Below are 24,543 nucleotides of genomic sequence, written 5' to 3'. Positions count from 1 at the left end.
ACTTCATGCACTTTGTGTGGAAAAGGAATTGCATTGCACCTTAGTGTATATGGCAATAAATTAATCTAATCTAGTCTAATCAGCGCAGCGGGCCCTTCGAGTCCACATCGACCAGTGATCCCCACACATTAACACTACCCGACACACACTGGGGACAATTTACAATGATACCATGCCAATTACGAATGTACAAACTCCGTACAGACAGCACCCCTAGTCAGGATCGATCCCGAGCCTCTGGCACTGCAAGCGTTGTTGCTGGTGGTTGCCGGAGGTTGCAGGTAGTGGAAGCGGCTAGGGAGACTGACAAAAACCTCCGGGAACCTCCGGGAACCGCACAGAAACCTTGGGTGGGGGGCGCAAAGTCTCCAGAGGTTTCCGTTCAGGTTTCCTAAGTGGGACAGGGACAGAAGGCAGCAACTCTACCGCTGAGCCAACTTCCACCAGGGCCCCTGGGCTCGAGTCTTGGTATATTCTATGCCATGGTATGCTTGGCTTCAAGGGTTTTGAACACTGAGTATATGAGCCAGGAAGTTATGTTGCAGGTTTATAGGATTTTGGTCGGCTGCATTTGGAGTGTGGTGTACAGTTGTTGTTGCTCCATTACTGGAAGGACATGGAGGTTTTGGAGAGGAAGTGGAAGATTAGAGGGTATTAGCTATTGAGAAATTATTTCATAGAAAATGAAACAGAAAATAGGTGCAGGAGGGGGCCATTCGGCCCTTCGAGCCAGCACCGTGTTTCTCTGCAATGCCAAAGCTTGAGGGGAGACCTGTTGGAAGTATATATCATTATGAGAGGCATTGATAGGGAAGACAGTCAGAACATTTTTTTCCCAGGATGGAAATATTCAAGACATAAGAACATAGCTTTAAGGTGAGGCAGACACGGTATAAACGAGATCTGAGGGACAAGTTCTTTTACATAGAGAGTGGTGGATGCCTGGAATATTGTGCCAGGGGTGGTAATGGAGGCACGTATGATAGTGACATTTAAGAGGCTTTTAAATAGGCACATGGATATGCAGGGACTGGCGGGACGTGGATCGTGTGCAAACAGAGAAGACGACATCCTGATCACCATGGACATTATGGGCCAAAGGGCCTGTTCCTGTGCTGTACTATTTTATGTTCGTTGTTCAATCCTTACATGGTCCCATTAACTGCAACAGCAAGCAAGAAAAAAACAATTTTAACAAACTAGTTCTGTATGAAAGACACCTGCAAATATATTTTTCAATTTATACAGCAAAGTATGTGTCTAGGACTTGCCATTGCAATAGCTATTTATTGCTTGTAGAGATCTTGTAGTAAATATAGTACTTAGTGATATTTCTCACCATGATTGAGCATAGATGGTAACACATGTCAACAATAACAAAATCATTTATATAGTGCCTTGAACACAGTAAAACATCCCAGCAGAAGATAGACATAAAACGCAAGAGTAACTCTGCGAGTCAGACAGCTTCTCTGGAGAAATGGAATAGGTGATGTTTTAGGTCAAGACCCTTCGTCAGACTGAGAGTCGGGGGGAAAGGGAAGCGCGAGATATCGACAGTGATAGAGAGAGATATAGAACAAATAAATGAAAGATATGCATAAAAGAAACAATGATAAAGGAAACAGGCCATTGTTAGCTGTGGGCTAGGTGAAAATGAGTTACAGACAATGAGACTGGGCAAGATGACTTTGAACCTGGTACAACGACGGGTGGGGGAGAGACGAAGAGGGATAAGCTATAAAAGTACATAGAGTAGAATGTAGAAGTATTAGGGAAAAGTGCACATCAGGGAGGAAGAATCAAAGCCCTATTGTTCTACATAGATAAACATTTCAGTAAAAATAAACAAAAGTATTTTCCAATATTCACCGTAATCCAGTTGGCACGGTGACACAGCGACAGAATTGCTGCCTTATAGCATCAGAGACCCGGGTTTGATCCTGATTACGGGTGCTGTCTGTACGGAGTTTGTATGTTCTCCCTGTGACCACTTGGGTTTTCTCTGGGTGCTCAGGTTTCCTCCCAAACTCCAAAGACGTATTGGTGTGTAGGATAATTGGCTGCGGTAAGTTGTAAACATTGTCCCTGGTGTGTAGGATAGTGTTAGTGTACGGGGTGATCACTGGTCGGCGTGGATTGGTGGGCTGACGGGCCTGTTTCAGACGCAGTATCTCTAAAGTCTAAAGTCAACATTTTCCAAGGGTGATGCGTACAATATAGCAACCTCAGACTCTTCTCCAGTGTTATGGGATTTTACACCTATTATTGCCAAAGCTCTACCTCTGTGATGGAATACATGGCCTGAATGATGGCAGGAGATTTGATTTAAAGTCCCGTAAGAGAATTGGATACATGTCTTGGAAGATTCTTGGGACGACAAATGGCGCAATTTCGAATCCCGCTTGGAGTGCACATGTCTTGGGCAAGATTCTTGATTAGTAATTATGTGAAGCAGGGGTCAATGCAAGTGTAAAAATGTGCTATATAAATAAGATTATTATTATTATTATTATTATTCTTGATTAGTACAGGGTGTCAGGGGTTATGGGGAGAAGGCAGGAGAATGGGGTTTGGAGGGAGAGATAGATCAGCCATGATTGAATGGCGTAGTAGACATGATGGGCCGAATGGCCTAATTCTGCTCCTAGACCTTACGAATTTATGACCAACACATTTCCTGGAGTACTTTAGTTATGAGGGGAATACGGATAGGCCCCCCTCGGTCATGACTGACCATGGGTGATGCATCCTGGTCGGATGCAAGCCTGGGCGATGTCATATGGAGGACAGGTTGTTACTCATGCAGCACATCCCCCCTCTCCACGTCGCTGATCGATCCAAAGGAACAGCAGGGCCGTTACAGTTTGGTACCAGCGCCGTTGCAGAAGCTGCCAGAGCGAGGTTGTAGACAATGACAAACTGCCTTAGGGGCTCCGACTCCAGATTTTCTTGTGGTTTACTCCTGGAGCCATTTCCATGACTGGATATGGTCACAAGGCAGTGGAGGTTTTAAATCAGAATTTTCCCTCTCCTAGATGGACTGCCTTCCCAGGCTGACGAGCCCCATCTGCCCGAGACTCGAGGGGGCGGGAGCGTCTACCTTCCCATGCAGGTCTATATCACCTGCCCACTGCTTATGGATAGGCTCTGCGATAACGTATGTGTGACAGTGCGGGTCGGAGCACTTCTTTCTAACCCGTTGAGTTAATCCAACACTTTGTGTTTATCGTCAGTATAAATCAGCATCTGCAGCTCCTTCCTACACATGGATGGGCCTGGTTTGTTTTCCTGAAGTGAAGGGAACTGACAGATGATCTGATCGGCATACAAATAGTCTGCAGCTTCTGTTTTAGAAAACTAATTTTTCCATAGATCATAAATGAACAAGTTGAATAAATGTCAATTAACATGAATAATTAGAAACATAGAAATGTACAACATAGGTGCAGGGGTAGGCCATTCAGCCCTTCGAGCCAGCACCGCCATTCAATATGATCATGGCAGATCATCCAAAATCAGTACTCCGTTCCTGCTTTCTCTCCATATCCCTCGATTAGATATAGCCCGAAGAGCTATATCTCTCTCTTGAAAATATCCAGTGAATTGGCCTTCACTGTCTTCTGTTCTAGAGGATTCCACAACTCTCTGGGTGAAAAAGATTTTCTACATCTCAGTCCTAAATGTTCTTATTCTTAAACTGTGACCTCTGGTTCTGAACTCCCCGAACATCAGAACATCCAACATCCCCCAACATCAGAAACATTATTCATGTCTGGAGTCTGAAGAAGGGTCTCGATCTGAAACAACACCTATTCCTTTTCTTCAGAGATGCTGCTGGACCCACAGAGTTACTCCAGCATTTTGTGTCTAACTTCAGTGTAAATCTGCATCTACAGTTCCTTCCTACACATGAGTATTTATTTATTGTATTCTTTTGTGTGGATACAATGGCAGAATATCCGAAAATTCCACATCCATTGGCTAGTTTTAATGAACTTAAAACATAATTTTGATATTACATTTTTTCTAACACATATTACGTGTTAGTTGCCTATGAGATTTGCCTTGTCAGTTTCCAAAACAAATCTCTTTACTTAAGAGCCTGTCCCACTTAGGCTATTTTTAGGTGACTGCCGGCGGCTGTCATAATCGTAACAGGTCGCTGAAAAACAGGCGACTGGATCCCCCTTTGACATAAAATTTGAAATGGAATCATACTTTAACCACAAAAAAAAAACAAAGCCAGCACCGACGACAACCTACGTCACCTGGTGACAACCTATGTTAACCTGCAACAACCACGACAGCACTCACGTCAGGAGAAGTCATTCTACGCTCATTGGCGTCAAACTCTCTGTCGCCGACTGTCTCCGAAACATTTTCAACATGCTGAAAATCCAGCGATGACCAGAAAGACGCTGCGACTCTTTGAGCAACTGAAGAGACTACTCACAACCATACAGGCAACAGCCCAGCGACCATGTGGCGTTAGCCCAGTCACCTATAGTCACCTAAAGGATAGCCTACATGGGACAGGCCCATTACCTCCTACTGTGAACTGGTAGCTGCATTCTTATGGACAATGTATCTGTTCGATTACTGTGGTGAGGTCACATGGAAAGTTATCTTTGAGGACTGGATGCCTTTTGAAATAACTTTTAAGCTGCTGCCCTTATTCCATAACTCCTGAAGAGGCATCGATAAATAGGGATAAAGGTCAGGATCATTTTCCCTACGAAGGAAAACGAAGAAGACATGGGGTGAAGGTGAGAGGAAATTGTGTTAATAGGGAATTGAGGGGTTATGTGAAGAGTGGTTGCTGCCAAAGGAGGTAGAGGCAGAGACAAACACTACATTTAAGGGAAATTTAGGCAGGCACTTAAATTGGCAAAGTATAGAAGGAAATGGGTTGTGTGGGCTGAGGGTAGTTGATCAAAAGGGTCAGCATGGATATGATGGGTTGAAGGACCTGTTTCTGTGCTGTGTAATTCCATGATTCTGCGATAGTTTAGTTTAGTTTAGTTTAGAGATACAGCGTGGAAACAGGCCCTTCGGTCCACACACTAGGGACAATTTACACATACACCAAGCCAATTAACCTACAAACCTGTACGTCTTTGGAGTGTGGGAGGAGACTATAGTACAATAGGTGCAGGAGTAGGCCATTTGGCCCTTCGAGCCAGCACCGCCATTCACTGTGATCATGGCTGATCATCACCAATCAGTACCCCATTCCTGCCCATCCCCATATCCCATGACTGTTTAAGAGCTCTATCTAACTCTCTCTTGAAAGCATCCAGAGAATCGGCCTCCATTGTCTTCTGAGGGAGAGAATTCCACAGATTCACAACTGGGTGAAAATGTATTTCCTCAGCTCCGTTCCAAATGGCCTACCCCTTATTTTTAAACTGTGGCCCCTGGTTCTGCACTCCCCCAACTTCAGGAACATGTTTCCTGCCTATAGCGTGTCCAATCCCTTAATAATCTTGTATGTTTCAACAAGATCCCATCTCATCCTTCTAAATTCCAGTGTATACAAGCCCAGTCGCTCCATTCTTTCAACATATGTCAGTCCAGCCATCCCAGGAATTAACCTTGTGAACTTACGGTTCACTCCCTCAAAAGCAAGAATGTCCTTCCTCACTAACTGAAGATTTCAGAGAAAACCCACACAGGTCAGGGGAGAAGGTACAAACTCTGTACAGACAGCACCCGTAGTCAGTATCAAACTCGCGTCTCCAGCCCTGTAAGGCAGCAACTCTTCGGCTGCGCCACCGTGCCACCGTGCCACCGTGCCACCGTGATAATCAGGGTGAAAGTTACAGTGCATGCAGAATTCATTTACTGCATTTAGGACAGCTTCAATTTAGCAAATTTTTAGCAAGAGGTAGGGGTGTGCAATTTATTTTCTGGATTTAGTTTTAACTAATGAAACCAGGCAAGTAGAAGGAGTGTCAGTGGGAGAGCACAGTGGGGGTGGATAACAATTCAGGTCGATTTAACTGAGGTTTAGTTTAGTTTTTGTTTCGTGATTCAGCACGGAAACAGGCCCTTCAGCCCACTGAGTCCACACTGGCCACCAATCCCCGTATAATAGCACTACCTTAATTTACAAATTTACTGCAGTCAATTAACCTACATACCTGTACGTCTTTGGAGTGTGGGAGGAAACTGGAGCACCCAGGGAAAACCTACAAGGTCACAGGGATATTGTACAAACTCCGTACAGACAAGCACTCGTAGTCAGGATCGAACCCAGGTCTCTGGTGCTGTAAGGCAACAAATCTGCCACTGTGCCACTGTGCAGTCCCAAAGGTGCTGAGCTGGGACATGGCAAGTTTTACTCGGTTGAGAATTGATTTTGCAAAAGTAAAGGGCCTGTCCCACGAGCATGCGACTGCATGCGGCAAGCGCAACCTAACGTGGTTGCTTTAGCCGTACGGCCTAGCGGGGCCGGTCCCATTTTGATCGCCAGAGCCGTATGGAGTTGTGCGGAGCTGGTCCCGACATCATGCGGGGCTCCAAAAAACTGACACTGACCAAAAATTCCGCGCGGCAACGTCTCGACGCCATATGCAGCATCTTGACGCCGTATGCAGCGTCTTGACGCCGTATGTCACGTGCGAATTTCCCACGGACTTCGCTCGAACTTCATGTCAACTTGTACGGGATCACTCGACCTCCACGCGGCCCCCGCTTCCGGTTTGGTCCCTCTTGCGATAATGAAAGACCTGGATAGTGTGGATATCACACAGAGAGTGGTGAATCTCTGGAACTCTCTGCCACAGAGGGTAGTTGAGGCCAGTTCATTGGCTATATTTAAGAGGGAGTTAGATGTGGCCCTTGTGGCTAAGGGATCAGGGGGTATGGAGAGAAGGCCGTAGCCTCCGAATAAATCAGACTTTTATTGAATGGCGAGGCTGAAGGGCCGAATGGCCTACACCTTTTCATTAGTTTTCTAGAATGGTGGTGGGAGAGTCTCTGCCAGAGGCCACAGCCTCCGAATAAAATGCCACAGAATTAGTCAGAAGGTGTGATCTGCGGAATTCATTGCCACAGAAGGCTGTGTGTGAGCCAAGGCTCCTATAACATGAATTTATGAACTTTAGAGAAACACAGCAGAGAACACGATAAACCAATCAAAATATTTTTTGAAGAGGGGCGATAACCAAGGAAGGAATAATGCCCATGAAGGACCACATACTTAATCTATCTGTTGCGCTGAAGGGTGTGGGAAATATTCTAGTGAAATATTTCACAGCTGTAATTTCAAATTAAGTTGGGGTTGATAATGACTGCAGTTGAGGAGGGTGTTTGAAATATGCATGGGATAAGTATTGGAACAGAGGGAGTATTAAAGGGTTCACCTCTTTGAAGGTAGATACATTGTCAGGCTAAATGAGATATACCACAAGAAGCAAGGAAGGAAATTGTGGACATTGTAATCATAGTTTCTGAGATTGATCTTGGCAGCTAAAGGAGAATTGCAGGACTGCCTTTGTTGTCTCATTGTTTAAAAAAAAGATGGATTTAATAATGTGTAGGAAGGAGCTGCAGATGCTGGTTTACTCCGAAGATAGCCACAAAAAGCTGGAGTAACTCAACAGGTTTGGCAGCATCTCTGGAGAGGTGATGTTTCTGAAGAAGGGTTTGAACCCGAAATGTCTCCTATTCCTTTTCCCCAGAGATGCTGCCTCACCCGCAGAGACGTAAATTTAATAATTACTAGCAGGTTAATTTTAATGGGCAAATTATTGGAATCGATGCTAAAAATCTATGTAAACATTCATGTAGAAAAGCAGACCTTAAGCAGGGATAGGTACACAAAAATTCTGGAGAAACTCAGCGGGTGCAGCATCTATGGAGCGAAGGAGATTCGGGCCGAAACCCTTTCTGAAGATGGGTCTGAACCCGAAAGTTTTGATGGTTATTTTTTTGAGTCTGTGACAGAATGTCTTCCAGGTTCAATGGACTGAAAAATAAAGCCCATTGATATGGTCCACATCTGGCAAACGCAGATGATGGTTTAAACAGTGACACAAGATGTTGGATTTTTCTTTTGTCCCCCTGAAGAAGGGTGTGTTTCCTTCTGGATGCTGCCTGTCCCGCTGAGTTACTCCAGCTTTTGTGTAAGGTTTGATGGTTATTTCTGTGACAGAATGTCTGGTTCAATGGTGCTTTATGGTCACATCTGCAAACGCACAGTGAATTTTTTTTCCCCCATGTGTTTCATGGAGCTGATGTAATATACGCATACCAAAGAAGTTTGTAGATGACAGAAGTTATCTGTGTGGTTAACAGTGAGAGGTAACAACTACACCACAGGATTAATCAGTTTGACAGAATAGCGTTAACTGAATCCATAAGATCATAAGTAATAGCAGCAGTATTAGGCCATTCAGCCCATCAAGTCTACTCTGTCATTCAATCATGGCTGATCTATCTCTCCCTCCTAACCCCGTTCTCTTGCCTTCTCCCCATAACCTCTGACACTCACAATCCAACAGTGTACAGTATGAGGTAAGACACAAAGTGCTGGAGTAACTCAGCAGGTCAGGCAGCATCTCTGAAGAAAAGGAGTAGGTGATGTTTCGAGTCGGGAGCCCTCTTCAGTCTGAAGAAGGGGTATGACCCAAAATGACATCTGAGTTGTTCCAGTATTTTAGTTTAGTTTATCGCCTCAGCCCACCGAGCCCATGCCGACCAGTGATCCCTGCTCACTAACACTATCCTACACACCACATGCAATTTGCAATTTTACCAAGCCAATTATCCTTCAAACCTACATCTTTGGAGTGTGGGTGGAAACCAGAGCTCCTGTAGAAAACCCACACAGTAACAGAGAGAATGTACAAATTCCATACAGACAGCACCCGCAGTCAGGATTGAACCCGGGTCCTTGGCGCTGTAAAGCAGCAATTCTACCGCTGCGCCACCGTGCCTCCCTCTTTAATTGCCCTTTACTCTATCCCACTGCGCAAAGTTACCTTAAAGAACCCCGCCCGTTCCAGCCCTCTTGTTTCTTCACGTTGTATGGACGTTGATAGCAAGACAAGCATTTATTGGCGATTCCAATTTACTTCAGAAATATGTGGTACAAGTGAGAGCAATTTGCTTCAAAGTGTTGCTTGTTAGTTCAGGTCAGAAGTTAGTTAAAGCCAAACACGGTGCAGTGGTTCTGGACTTTCACACAGGCCGGAACAGTAGATTGAATAGCAATTATGAGCACCATATCCGAGGAAGGACGTGCTGGCTCTGGAGAGGGTCCAGGGGAGATTTACAAGTATGATCCCAGGAATGAGTGGGTTAACCAGTGATGAGCCATTGTCGGCACTGGGTCTGCATTCGCTGGAGTTTAGAAGAATGAGGGGGGAAGGCCTCCTTGAAACACACAAAATAGTGAAAGGCTTGGTTAGAATGGATGCGGAGAAGATGTTTTCACTAGTGGGAGAGTCTAGGACTAGAGGTCATAGCCTCCAATTAAAGGACGTTCTTTTAGGAAGGGGATGAGGAGACATTTCCTTATTCAGACGGTGGTGAATCTGTGGAATTCTTTGCCACAGAAGGCTGTGGAGGCCAAGTCAGAGATAGATAGATTCTTGATTAGTACGGGTGACAGAGGTTATGGGGAGAAGGCAGGGGAATAGGGTTAGGAGAAAGAGATAGATCAGCCACGATTGAGTGACAGAGTAAACTTGATGGGCTTTATGACCTTATTTCCTTCTGAAACCAATTAGCATTACATTTAATCTGTGCGCCCATCCATTCCTGCTTTGAACTCAAAAATTTCAGTCATTAGATTGACACAAAAATCTGGAGTAACTCAGCGGGACAGGCAGCATCTCTGGAGAGGAATGCATGGCATTTCGGTTTCGGGTCGAGAGCAACTTTTAATTGCTTGCCCAGTTATATAATCACCGGGCTACAATGCCTTGTATGTCTCTCTTCTCTGTCCATTCATGTTTCCTCTGAATGCATCTAATCCAAGAGACCCACTTCCTGTTCCCTTGACCATATTTCTACTAAGCTAATGATTACATAACTTCAGCTTCTGGCCAGCACATAAGATATTGCCAAGAGTTCTATTTATGAAGACATTGCTCTCCGCTCCTTCAAATCCAACATCATCTCCTCAAAACAAAACATTTGCCTCTACAGTCCGACTCCACCAGCTCTAATCTACCTTGGACACAGAGTGCTGGAGTATCTCAGCGGGTCAGGCAGCATCTCTGGAGAACATTGATTGGTGATGTTTCCGGTCGGGACCCTCCTTCGGAGATGCCACCATCTATGTTCTCACCTGTTCCTTCTCTCCAGAGACGCTGCCTGTCCTGCTGAGTTACTCCAGCTTTTAGTATCTATCTTCGGTTTAGACCAGCATCTGCAGTTCGTTCCTACACATATGTTCTCCAGAGAAGCTGCCTGATCCGCTGAGTTACTCCAGGAATTTTGTGTCCTTTTGTGCAAACCAGCTTCTGCCGTTCCCTGTTTCACTAATCTCCCTTGCCTCTCCAATTCATGATGGTGCAGTAAATTTCCCAAAAACATGTCCATCTGTCCCAGAACCACCAATCTCACTGGGTCTCTGCACTCAGATCTGAACCAAAATAGCTCTGATCAAACCTAACATTTGATTTATGATGAAGATGAACTATCCCTCCTTGCCCTTCACATTCCAGCCATTCCTTATCACAGAATTAATCACACCTGCCTCTTGCAACCTTTGTCAGCAAGGTGGAATTACACTTGCTTCCTTTATATCTAACCAGTCATGGCCAGAGGTAGACAAAAATGCTGGAGAAACTCAGCGGGTGAGGCAGCATCTATGGAGTGAAGGAATGGGCGACATTTCGGCCAGAGAATCACCTGTAGGAACTTATTTTCTCAGATGTGTATTATCACCTCCTTTGATCTCTGAACTATGAACTATGGCCCTAACTATGGGCCGAACTATGGGCCTAACTATCCATTTTCCATCTTCTTGGTGTCCCTTGATAATATAATCTAAAATCACTTGCTATCGACACATCTCCACCTCCCAATCCTTACAATTTCCAAAGTGTTGGTATTCAGTGAGGGAAGAACAAACTTCTCCACCAACTGAACAGAGTGATGATCATAAGATAAGATTGTTGAATTACGCGGGATTGCCTATAGGCACAGGAAAATGACAGACTTTGAACAAATGTGTTGCATTTATAGTTTACTAGACTAAGTGGGACCCGTTGGGTCCAAGTCACACGGGAGGCCTGGTCCCCCCAACGCAACCCGTTCCCCAACGCAATATTCCACCACTCATCTGTTCCCCCAATGCAACCCGTTCCCCAAAGCAATGTTCCACCACTCTGGGGAGGGGGGAGGGGTGTGGGGGAGGTGGGTTGTGGGGGGTGGGTTGTGCGGGGGGGGGGGGGGGGGGGTATATGGGGGAGGGGGGGGTGGGGGGAGGGGTGGTGTGGGTGGGGGGAGGGGGATGTGGGGGGGTGTGGGGGTGGGGGTGTGTGGGGAAGGGGGTGTGGGGGGGGGGTGTGTGGGGAAGGGGGTGTGGGGTGATGATTCAAGTGGTCATGAGCACAATAGTTGCCATCCCAATCTGAGATTCATCAGTCAGAGTATTGAGTATAGAAGTTGGGAGTTCATATTGCAGTTGTATAAGACGTAGGTGGGGCCACATTTAGAACATTGTGTTCAGTTCTGGGCACCATGTTATGGGAAAGATGTTGTCGAGCTGGAAAGGGTTCAGAGAAGATTTACAAGGAAGTTGCCAGGTCTGGAGTGTGTGAGCTGTAGGGAGGGGTTGAGTAGGCTGGGACTCTATTCCTTGGAGCGCAGGAAGATAAGGGGTGATCCTATCGAGGTGTATAAGCTCATGAGAGGAATAGGTCAGGTAGATGCACGTCTCCTGCCCAGAGTAGGGGAATCGAGAACCAGATGACACAGGTTTAAGATGAAGGGGAAAAGATTTAGTAGGAACCTGAGGGATAGCTTTTGTATGGATGTACAAGCTGCCAGAGGAGCTAGTTGAGATTGGGACGATCCCAACGTTTAGGAAATAGAAACATAGAAAATAGGTGCAGCAGTAGGCCATTCGGCCCTTCGAGCCTGCACCGCCATTCGATATAAGATCATGGCTGATCATCCAACTCAGTATCCCATCCCTGCCTTCTCTCTATACCCCCGATCCCTTTAGCCACAAGGGCCACATCTAACTCCCTCTTAAATATAGCCAATGAACTGGCCTCAACTACCCTCTGTGACAGAGATTTCCACAGATTCACCACTCTCTGTGTAAAAAAATTATCCGAGATGGGTACATGGAGAGGAGAGGTTAGGAGGGATATGGACAAAATGCAGCCAGGTTGGAGTAGTGTAGCCAGGGCATGTTAGCTGTAGTGGGCAAGTGGGCTGAAGGGCCTGTTTCCACACTGTATCACTCTATGACTCAATTCATCCTGCCAAAATACTCTCTGGCGTGCATCTGTAGATGTTCAATAGAATCCTTGTTGGCCTATAGAATCTTTTCAGGTGCCCAAGAAGTTAAATATGATGAAGCACCCTCTTTATCACGGCATTAGTGTGAAGGGACCAGATTAGATTGACAAGGGTGGCATCATTGGCAAAGTTCAGAATCAGATTGCCGTTGTACAGGACCACGCAGTCATGGGTGTACAGGGAGTATACGAAGGACCGAACACACAATTCTACTCCTATGTGTTATAACACATGTGTTATTCCACTATGTGTATAACAAAACAAAACTAAGCCTGTATAGGTGTTTATTTTTTTTAGTTCAGACATAAAGCATGGAAAAAAGGCCCTTCATCCCACTAGGTCCACGCCCACCAAAATCACCCGTGCACTCATTCTATCCTATACACACTTGGGACAATTTATAGAAACCAATGAACCTACAAAAACCCACAAGTCGTGGGAATGCGGGAAGAAACTGGAGCACCTGGAGAACACGCACACAGTCACAGAGAGAACTTACAATTTTTTGTACTGACAGCACCTGTAGTCTGAATCAAACCTGGGTCTCTGCTGCTGTAAGGCAACAACTCTACCCCTGCGCCACTGAGCCACCTTGTTTCTGAGCTAGGTTTGATCCCATGCCTCAAAGGTAAAAGAATACTGACAGAGCAATTCAAATAACAGAAAGGGGGCATTTCATGCAGCCCTCTGCTCTTATATACAGGAAGTTATTGTTGCCTGGAATTTCCGTAGACAATTTTTATAAAAAGCCCTTCCTACAAAAGTGGCTGCCACAATTGATAGAAATGGGTTAAATCAAACCATGATTGTTTCAGCAAGAAATTTCAGTTACTTTAGCTCCTGCTGTGTAGACTTAATGTAGCTTGATGTACAGTAAGTTCTATTGAAATAATACTACATATTTTTGTACGTTGGTCTATCATATTTAAGCCAGATTAGTAAAATAGGAATGGCTCCTGTTGTGAAGCAATTTAACAAAACTGTTTCGGAGAAATACATTTATTCTTCTGCATGAATGAGACTATAGAGATTGATTGGAATCCACTGGGTAAAATGTATTAAAGTTAAAGGGAATCTGCTGAGCTCAGCCTCTGCTTGCCCCTGATGACCGGGATTCAGAGAGGAAGATGGAGGATGATGGTGGATGCTGGACAAAAGGCCCGGTGAGAATAACCGGGGGAGTTTTACCTTCCATGCCCTCAAGGTCAGCTGCGGGAGGCACCCCCAGGGGAACAAGAGCTGAAGATACCTCATACTGTACACTGCCGGATTGTGGGTGTCAGAGGTTATGGGGAGAAGGCAGGATAATGGACTTAGGTGGAAGAGATAGATCAGCCATGATTGAATGGCGGAGTAGACTTGATGGGCCGAATGGCCTAATACTGCTGCTATTACTTATGATCTTATGGATTCAGTTAACGCAGTTCTGCCAAACTGATTAATCCTGTGGTGTAAATTGTTATCTCTCACTGTTAACCACACAGATAACATCTATGTCATCTGCAAACCTCTTTGGTATGCATATATTACAACAGCTCCACGAAACACATGGGGGGAATAAAAAGAATTTCACTGTGCATTTACAGATATGACCATAAAGCACAATTGAACCAGACATTCTGTCACAGAAACAACCATCAAACCTTACACAAAAAGCTGGAGTAACTCAGCGGGACAGGCAGCATCTCTGGAGAGAAGAAATGGGTGATGTTTTGGGTCGAGACTCTTCTTCAGATCCTTCTTCAGAAGAGGGCTGTGCATGGAGGAGGGTGATGGTTCGTGGGATGGGGCTGCAGCTGCAATGGGCCTTTGTGGCAATTGGCACCAAAAATGGCATCTCATGCTCGATTGTAATCATGTATTGTCTTTCTGATGACTGGATAGCACGCAACAGAAGCTTGTCACTGTACCGTGATACATGTAGACTTAGTGTGCTGTTCTATACATTGCACAGAGCTGATGTGGAGTTTGAACAAGCAGCAACAAAAAGAAGCAGGGAGAAGATCTGATTAGCATAAGCCCTTGTGGGAGATCATCAGAGGTGAGTCAGAGGGGGCAAATAGTTGAAAAAGAGCGCCAAAAGGCAGCTAGACTTAGCACAGAGCTTATGTGGAGTTTGAATAAGCAGCAACAGAGAGAAGCAGGGTGAAGAACTGGTTGGCTGAAGCCCGTGGGGAAGGTGAGTAAGTCACAAGTGAAAAACAGTTTAAAACTGAAGAATTTGGTTTGTTAATTCTTAAATTTGTCAATTTGTCAGTCAATATAAGCAAGGCTGCTCTTAGGGAGTGGCTGTGAGGGTCATTGGCTCGGAGGCTGAGGGAGGACCGCCACGCCAAATGAAAGAAGGAGATGTCAAGCAAGTTGATTCAGTGTGATGCTTGCAGTATGTGGGAGGTCAAGGACACTGCTGGTGCCTCTGGCTGCTACAAATGTGAGAAGTGCATCCAGGTACAACTACTGAAGGACCGTGTTGGGGAACTGGAGAAGCAATTGGATGACCTTAGGTCTGAGAAGCTGAGTCATTCCTTGATGAGTCCTACGATAAGATTGTTACACCTAAGGTAGTGCAAAAGAGAAGGTACACAAAAATGCTGGATAAACTCAGCGGGTGCAGCAGCATCTATGGAGCGAAGGAAATAGGCAACGATTTGGGCCAAAACCCTTCTTCAGACTGATAGGGGGTTGTCGGGCAATAGCAAGGAAAAAGGAGAAGGAGGAGCCCGAGGGCTGAAGGATGGGAGGAGACAGCCTGAGGGCTGGGGAAAGGGAGGAGACAGCAAGGGCTAACAAAATTGGGAGAATTCAATGTTCATGCCCGCAGGATGCAGACTCCCCAAGCGGAATATGAGGTGCTGCTCCTCCAATTTCCAGTGTTGCTCGCTCTGGCCATGGAGGAGACCCAGGACAGAGAGGTCAGATGGGGAATGGGAGGGGGAGTTGAAGTGCTGAGCCACCGGGAGGTCAGGTTTGTTATTGCGGACCGAGCGGAGGTGTTTGGCGAAACGATCGCCCAACCTATGCTTGGTCTCACCTATGTAGATCAACTGACATCTAGAGCAGCGGACGCAATAGATGAGGTTGGAGGAGATGCAGGTGAACCTCTGTCGCGCCTGGAATGACTGCTTGGGTCCTTGAATTGAGTCGAGGGGGGAGGTAAAGGGACAAGTGTTGCAACTCTTGGGGTTGCAAGGGAAAGTGCCCAGGGAGGGGGTGGTATGGGAGGGAATGGAAGAATTGACAAGGAAGTTACGGAGGAAGCAGTCTTTGCGGAAGGCAGATATGGGGGGAGATGGGAAGATGTGGTGAGTGGTGGGGTCAAAGAGAAGGTGGGTGATGGTGAGAAAGGGATGGAAACATGGAATGCCAAAGTCCCTGGGTGTTGTACCTATTGAAAACAGGTTCATCCACTTAGAAGACAAAAATACGTTAACACACCGTTAACGCACTGGCTTGCGAAGCAAAAATTCATCAGTCTAATTTGCCCATGCAGCCCAACATGTCCCATCTACACAAGTCCCACCTGTCTGCGTTTGGCCCATGTCATAAGGAATAGCAGTAGGATTAGGCCAATCGGCCCACCTAGTCTACTGCACCATTCAATCATGGCCGATCTATCTCACACTCCTAACTCCATTCTCCTGCCTTATCCCTATAACTTCTGACACCAGTACTAATCATTGTGATCATGGCTGATCGTCCCCAATCAATAACCCATGCCTGCCTTCTCAACATATCCCTTGATTCCACTAGCCCCTAGAACTCTATCTAACTCTCTCTTAAATCCATCCGGTGATTTGGCCTCCACTGCCCTCTGTGGCAGGGAATTCCATAAATTCACAACTCTCTGGGTGAAAAAGTTTTTTCTCACCTCAGTCTTAAATGGCCTCCCCTTTATTTTAAAACGGTGGCCCTTGGATCTGGACTTGCCCAACATTGGGTGACATTTTTCCTGCATCTAGCCTGTCCAGTCCTTTTATAATTTTATATGTTTCTATAAGATCCCCCCCCATTCTTCTAACCTCCAGTGAATACAAGCCTCATCTTTTCAATCTTTCCTCATATGACAGTTCATTTTACTTGTCACATCTTCAAAAAATTCCAGAAGATTAGTCAAGCATGATTTCCCTTTCATAAATCTGACTTGGACTAATCCTTTTACTGCTATCCAAATGCGTGGCAGTATAATATGTATGAATGTGAGGTTATCCACTTTGGTGGCAAAAACAAGGGCACAGATTATTATCTCAATGGGGTTAGGTTAGGTAAGGAGGGTGTCCTTGTACACCAGTCACTGAAAGTTGGCGTGCAGGTGCAGCAGGCAGTAAAGAAAGCTAATGGAATGTTGGCCTTCAAAACAAGAGGATTTCAGTATAGGAGTAAAGAGGTTCTTCTGCAGTTGTACAGTGCTCTGGTGAGACCATATTGCCTACAGTTTTGGTTTCCTAATTGAGGAAGGACACCTTGTGATTGAGGCAGTGCAGCATAGGTTCACGAGATTGATCCTGGGATGGTGGGATTGTTAAATGAGGAAAGATTGAAAAGACTAGGCTTGTATTCACTGGAGTTTAGAAGGATGAGGGGGTATCTTATAGAAACATATAAAATTATAAAAGGACTGGACAAGCTAGATGCAGGAAAAATGTTCCCAATGTTGGGCGAGTCCAGAACCAGGAGTCACAGTCTTAGAATAATGATTGAGGAGGTGATTTAAGACTGAGGTGAGAAAAAACTTTTTTCACCCAGAGAATGGTGAATTTGTGGAATTCCCTGCCACAGAGGGCAGTGGCGACCAAATGGATTTAAGAGAGAGTTAGATAGAGCTCTAAGGGCTAGTGGAATCAAGGAATATGGGGAGAAGGCAGACACAGGTTATTGATTGGGGACAATTAGCCATGATCACAATGAATGGCGGTGCTGGCTCGAAGGGCCAAATGGCCTCCTCCTGCACCTATTTTCTATGTTTCAAATGCCCCATAATGACCTTTTTAATAATTGACTCCAGCGTCTTTCCCACCACCGAAGTCATATCTCTGATATCTATCTCTGTCCTAAAAATACCCACTAACTTTGCCTCCACAGCTTTCTGTGGCAAAGAATTCCACAGATTCACCGCCCCTGACCTTTCCCTCCAAACTTGTCCTACCCATGTACCCGTCCAATCAGTAGTACCCGTTGAAATCAGTAGTATGTAGGGAGTGGATGACAAAGTGGGATGACATGGAACTAGTGTGAACGGGTGATAGATGGCTGACATGGACTCGGTGAGCCGAAGGGCCTGTTTCCTTGCTGCATCTCTAAACTAAACTACAACATCATTTCATCTTACAAAGAAAGCCGAATGGTGAGTTAAACGCCCTGGTTTAACGGCACATTGCCAATAGTTGGACTGCGAAATAAAGCACTACAGGGCTGTCGCATTTCCCAACATTACCCAATGGGGTTAGCAACAGTTCTCAGGAACAGAGCCCCGTCGTGTCCTACAGAGGACTTGCAATGTTATGGCGAGGAGGCAGGAGAATGGGATGAGGAGGGACAGGTAGATCAGTCATGTTTGAATGGCGGAGTAGACTTGATGGGCCCAATGGCCCAATCCTGATACTATCACTTATGATCTTATGATCTTATGTCTGTCGGGAAAAATGTCGTGGATCTGGAGTCTCATAAGCGCCAGAGTAGGTCCAATGTCGCAAAGATAGACACATAATGCTAAAGTACCTCTGCGGGTCAGGCAGTATCTCTGGAAAAAAAGAAACGGCCCGCGAGTCTATGTTCTCTTTAGCCCGTCCCCAACATTAGCGTCTTTTCCACTTAAATCTATATTTTTCGCATTCCCTTCAACCCGCTCCAGATTCTACCACTCACTAAACATACTTGAGGCAGCGATTAATTAACCTGCCGATCCGCCCAATTATTAGCGTCGTGGGAAGAAACACACAAGACCAGAGAGAGGACCAAGTTTCTCACAGCGCCGGAGCCCGGGATTGAACCCAGGTCACTGCAAACTGCATCGCTGTCGCTGTCGTGTCACTGTGGGGAAAGGAATCAACGGGGGTTGGGGGTCGGCGAGTGCCAAATACTGCAGCTGTATTCAATGTACTCATGTTTCAGTGTATAGAGCTGGATCTGCCACGTTTGGAGAATTGTGTGCATTTTTGGTCACTGCATTGAAGGACGGTTGTGGAGGCTTTGAAGAGGCTGCAAAATAGGCTTTATCGGGACGGTAGATAGTGCTGGAGTAACTCAGCGGGTTAGACAGCATTTATATCAGTGTACCCCTTCGTTATCGCCTCTCCTCCAGCCAACAATGGGCCATTGTGGGCTCCACCCTTTCTTGGTCACCTGTTGTCGGCCCTGATTTGTTTTGGCTTTTTCTTACCTCCAGTTCCCTCCATTCTACTTTCAGCCTGAAGAAGGGTTCCGAGCCGAAGTGTCATCCATCCTTTTTCTCCAGCGATGCTGCCTGGCCCGCTGAGTTACTCCAGTACTTTGTGTCTATGTTCAAGAAGGAACTGCAGACGCTGGAAAATCGAAGGTGGACAAAAATGCTGGAGAAACTCAGCTGGTGCGGCAGCATCTATGGAGCGAAGGAAATAGGCAACGTTTCGTGCCGAAACTCTCCTTCAGTACCTTTGTGTCTATATTCGGTGTAAACCAGCATCTGCAGTTGCTCCCTGTACGCTTAAAGATTTACCGGGCAAGTTCTGCGGTTCCTTTCCACACATTTTATCAGGACGTTTCCTGGCTTCGAGAATATTAGCTGTAAAGAGTGGCTGGACTAACTTGGCTTTCTCGGAATGATTGGAGGCGAGGGGATACCTAACGAATTGTCATAAAACTACGAGAGGCATAGATAGGATAGATAAACACGGCCGTTTCCCCAGGAGGGAAATGTCAAATAAAGGTGAAAGGCGGACGCTTAGAATGTAAAGAGTCTCGAATCGAAACGTCACCCATTCCTTCGCTCCAGGGATGCTGTCTGTCCCATATAACCATATCACCATATAACAATTACAGCACGGAAACAGGCCATCTCGGACCTACAAGTCCATGCTCCCCCCCCCCCCCCCCCCCTTAGGGATGCTGTCCATATGCCTATCCAATTTATTTTTAAATGTCCAATGAACCTGCCTCCACCACTAACTCCAGTTTTCATTCCACACGGCCACCACTCTCTGCAAAGAAGTTCCCCCTCATATTACCCCGAAACACTCGTATTACCCCTAAACTTCTGTCCCTTAATTCTGAAGTCATGTCCCACTGAGTAACTCCAGTTTTTTTGCGGCAATCTTCGGTTTAAACCAGCATCTGCAGTTCCTCCTTGCACGCTTAAAGATTTACCGGGCAAGTTATGTTACACAGAGGGTGATAGCTGCCTGGAAGGGGACAGCGGGGCAAATGATCGACTAGATAGACACAAAATGCTGGAGTGACTCAGCGGCACTCAGGCAGCATCTCTGAAGAAAACGCGTAGGCGACGTTTCGGGTCGAAACTCTTCATCAGATTCGAAGGGTCTCGACCCGAAACGTCACCTATCCCTTCTCTCCAGAGATGCTTCCTGACCCGCTGAGTTACTCCAGCATTTCGTGTCTATCTTCGCTGTAAACCAGCATCTGCAGTTCCTACTTACACAACTGACGAAGTAGATATGATAGCGATATTTAAGAAGCGTTTACGCAGGCGCATGGACAGACCGGGAATGGAAGGAGATGGGACTACGTACAGACAGAGGAGATTTGTTTAACTAATTGGTCTAACATTATGATCAGTGTAGCGGTGGTTTAAAGAACCCTTTCGTGCGCTGTGTGCAGTTCTATATTTAACAGTTTGACTGCAGGACCTCTAAAACGAATCGCCTCATCATCTTGTCAATTTCGAGGAGCGCCGATTCTCGCCGCGGTGAAATAATGTCCATGGAGCGCCAGAGCAAGAAGTCAAACATTTCCCAACAACATCAACTCTGATTTATGTGGGAAAGTCGAGCAAATGAGGGGGATGTGGTTTTGGAAAGTTGGAAGGCGAGTACTTGCTGGGGCACTTTCATCGCTTGCTTGAGAACCGCACGAACCGAAGTCAGCGAGTACATCCAAATAAATAGCCAGGCAGAAAAAGCGTAACGTTCCCAAGCCGCGCATCCCCGCCGCAAGCCCAGCAGCGGGGCGAGGGTGCGATCTGGCGATAGTATTGGCGGTGTGAGGGCGGGAGTGGACTAGTGAATGGGCGGGATATACACCTGCCTGCAGAGGTGTCTTGCGCGAATAGTTTAATCTGGGTCTGAAGAAGGGTCTCGACCCGAAACGCCACCCATTCCTCCTCTCCAGGGATGCTGCCTGACCCGCTGAGTTACTCCAGCATTTTGTGTTTATCTTGGGTATATGTACTTCGGCGTGTGGCGCGGGTTAACAAACAGCAAATAGTTGCAGAGTTAAGGGCCTGTCCCACTTTCCCGAGTTATTCACGAAGTCTCCCGAGTTAAACGCACAGCGAGCAGAAACGTGGTATTCATGCCACAAAGGTCGTGGGGGACAAGTCATTGGATATGTTTTTAAGTGGTGATTGACAGATTCTTCATATAGTAACAGTGCAAACAGTTATGGGAAGAAGGTATATGTAGGGGTTGAGAGGGAAAGGTAGATCAGCCACGATTCAATGGCAGAATAGACTCGATCGGCCGAATGCCGAATTCTGCTCCTATGACATGAACCTACAAGAAGAATGATTGGATAGTGAATGACCAGTCAGACAGCGCGGAAACAGGCCATTCAGCCCAACTTGCCCATGCTGACCAACATGCTCCATCTACACTAGTCCCACTGCCCGCGCTTGGCCCATGACCATCCAAACCTGGCATATACAAGTACCTGTCCAAATGTCTATTAGACGTTATGATAGTACCTACCTCAACTTCCTCCTCCACTGCTCGACCATACACCCACCCACTGTGTAAAATAGTTACCCCTCAGGTTCGTATTACACCTCCCCTCCTCCCCCTCACCTTAAACCTATGTCCCCTGGTTCTCGATTCCCCAACTCTGGGAAAAATACTGTAATATGGACCCTAATCGCATTATCTTGTATACCTCTATAAGATCACCCCTCGCCCCTCTGCTTTTCAAGGAATAAAGTGCTAGCCTGCCCAACCAGCGACACCTGGCAACTTCCCCGTGAATCCTCCCTGCACCCTGTCTAGCTTGTCTGGTGGCGGACTCTAGAATATTTGGCAGCAAAACACATGTATTGTGGGAGCATAGAACATAGAACACAGTAACAGCGCGGGAACAGTCACGTCGGCCCCCAATGTTTGTGATGCCAAGACAAACTAATCTCATGTGTCTGCGTGTGATCCATAACCCCCCCCCCCCCCCCCCCCCACACACACACACACACACCCATTCCCCCCATATACATGTGCCGATATAAAAACCTCTTAAGTGCCACTATGGTATCTGTCTCCACCACACGCAGTGCGTTCCAGTCCTACACCACCCGCCGTGTAAAGCACTAACCTGCACATCTCCTTAAACTTTGTTTCTTTCACCTTAAAGCTATACCCTCTAGTCTGTTATTTCCACCCTGGGGGAAAAACAGTTTCTACTCTACCCATGCCTCTCGTGATTCTATATACTTCTCTCAGGTCTCTCCTCAACCGCCAGCCAAAACAAGCCTCCCCTTCGAGCTAATACTCACCAATCTCGGCACAAGGTTCGGGCTATCTACCCTATCTATGCCTCTCATAATTGTAGATACTTCCATCAGGTCTCCCCTCAACCCCCAGTATTCCAGAAAGAAAAAAAAACAAGCTAAGAAAACAAGCCAAGAATGGTTTTAGAACCGGGCAGAGAGTACCACACACAATGAGATCCCACATAGACAGTTGAAGTTTTGATGAACTCTTCCCTACTAAGAACAAGTGGATTAAAGTGAAAATAAACCACGGGGTTGGGGTTGAGAGGGATGAGACCGTGCACGGGTTCCAGGCTTACAGCGACACTAAACGATGCTGTCTGGTTGGTCTACCTACCCAGCGGTAAGATGGTGAAAAATGGCAGCCAGCAAAGAATGAAGACGCCGACCACGATGCCCAGAGTTTGGGCTGCTTTCTTCTCCCGGGAGAACTTGAGGAGCCTCATGGACAAGGAGCTGCGCAAATGATGTCCCTTGTTCTTGAAGTTGGAGTGGGAATCATCCAACACACTCCTGCAGTGAATCCTCAGGACCACCTCCATGGTCTTACTCCTCTCCCTCTTCACCCCGGCCTCCAGGCTCTTGGTAGTCCGCCTGGCTACCACGTAGATTCGGAAGTACATGACCAGGATAACCATGAGAGGCAGGTAGAAGGAAAATAGAGAGGAGAACAAGGCGTATCCCGGCTCCTCGGTGATGCTGCACATGGTATCGTCGGGCGGTGCGGGCTCCTTCCAGCCCAAGAGTGGACCCACCGAGACCACGATGGAAGTGACCCAGAGGACAATGAGGATCCACACCGCCTTCACTTCGGTCATGATGGTCGGGTAGCGTAAAGAGTAGCGCACGCCGATGTAGCGATCGATGGAGATGACACACAGGCTCATTATGGAGGCCGTGCAGCACAAGACGTCGACGGCAGCCCAGACATCGCAGAAGATTCTCCCGAAAGCCCAGTAGCCAAAGATCTCCAGGCTGGCCGAGAAGGGCAAGATGATGGTGCTGAGGAGGAGGTCGGCGATGGCCAGGTTGATGATGAAGTAGTTGGTGACTGTCTGCAGGTGCCGGTTGCAAGCCACCGACAGAATGACCATGATGTTGCCCACAATGGCGAACAGGATGAAGGCACCGAGGATAACGCCCAGGGCCACCGCTTGGTTGACATCCAACCCCTCCGAGTTGCCCGACCTGTTGGCGGTGACGGAGTCATTGGGAAACACGGCATAGCTCAGAGCCGATGCGTTGGAGCAGTTCCCGTCCAAGCTCTCATTGGTAAACTCCGCAAAAGTCATCTTGGAAGGACTGCCGTCTCCATGTAAGTAGGTTTCGCCAACTTCAGCCGCTTCGAGCCCTCGCTTCGTGCCAATGTGTCAAAAAGATCCCCATGCAACGCCGCGGATTCTGCCGGTGCCCAAACGGGTGAGATTCAAACTCCATGACCCAGCCTGGCGGGGTGACCGGGGAAGGACATTTCTCCTCCGCATTTCCAGCTCGATCGAAGAAGCCCCGTTAGACTCCGTGACATCCCTCTCCTTCGCCGACTCCTGTCCAACCGCCTTTGCAACTTTTCCTCCCTGCACCGTTTCAATTCCTAGCATCTGCAGAGTCCCGGGATAATATCATTCCTCTCTCTCCAACATACACACACATACACACACACCCACCCACACACAATTTCATGCACTGGCAAGAAGTGTCGCCGAAGCTGACCACCGCTGACAATCTCTTCAGGCGGTTGGGTGCTGAAGCACCAAGATCACTCTTCAATCACATGCAAACCTCGCCTCCCCGGGATGGTCCTCACGTCACTGATTCCTTGCGCTTGCGACGGCCGCCATCAGAGGGCAGCAGAGGCCCGACTGTGGAGAGACCCGGACAGCCCAAAAACTACTCAACCACAGAGGGAAGTTGGTCTCATTTATAGAAATATATTACATTAAAAATTATAAATAAGCCACAGCTAACGTATCCCACTTGCAATACTTAACTGACCAATGGAAACCAGCAACTTAAATATGACCACTGTGTCTATCTCTGTAGCTTTCTCTGTGTCTATGAATTTCGGATTTCAATTCTTCCACCAATTCCACATTTTATTTATTTTTGTTTCTATTTTTATCATTAACCCCTCGTATTATCCATCATTTGTTTTTTTCCCCCAGTCTTTCTGTAAATTGACCCCCCCCCCACCCCCCGACCTCGTACCTCCCGCCGTCTTATTGGAGTTTCTAATATATTCTCAGGATGTTAAATGGACTTTTGATTTGCTGCCGCTCGTTGTTTAGTTGCTAACTCGCCAGTTCACCCTTTCATCGTGTGATGCAACCGTAAACGCGCCCTGGAAGGGTTCAATGGTTAAATGATCAAAC

General features: G+C 46.7%; 1 protein-coding gene across 1 annotated transcript in view; it reads right to left on the bottom strand.

Annotated features, from left to right (window-relative positions):
• LOC129703199 (alpha-1A adrenergic receptor-like) overlaps positions 1–24,238 on the bottom strand; it is a 35,299-nt gene extending 11,061 nt beyond the window's left edge. The window contains exon 1 of the mRNA XM_055645428.1: positions 22,512–24,238. Coding sequence (XP_055501403.1) covers positions 22,512–23,466 — 955 coding nt within the window. The 5' untranslated portion in view covers positions 23,467–24,238. The remainder of the gene's footprint in view (positions 1–22,511) is intronic.
• Positions 24,239–24,543: the final 305 nt, after the last annotated feature.

This window comes from Leucoraja erinacea, chromosome 1, assembly GCF_028641065.1.
Source record: "Leucoraja erinacea ecotype New England chromosome 1, Leri_hhj_1, whole genome shotgun sequence".
Lineage (NCBI taxonomy): Eukaryota > Metazoa > Chordata > Chondrichthyes > Rajiformes > Rajidae > Leucoraja > Leucoraja erinaceus.
Note: the sequence above shows the minus strand (reverse complement) of the source record. Positions and strands in the feature narration are given on the sequence as shown.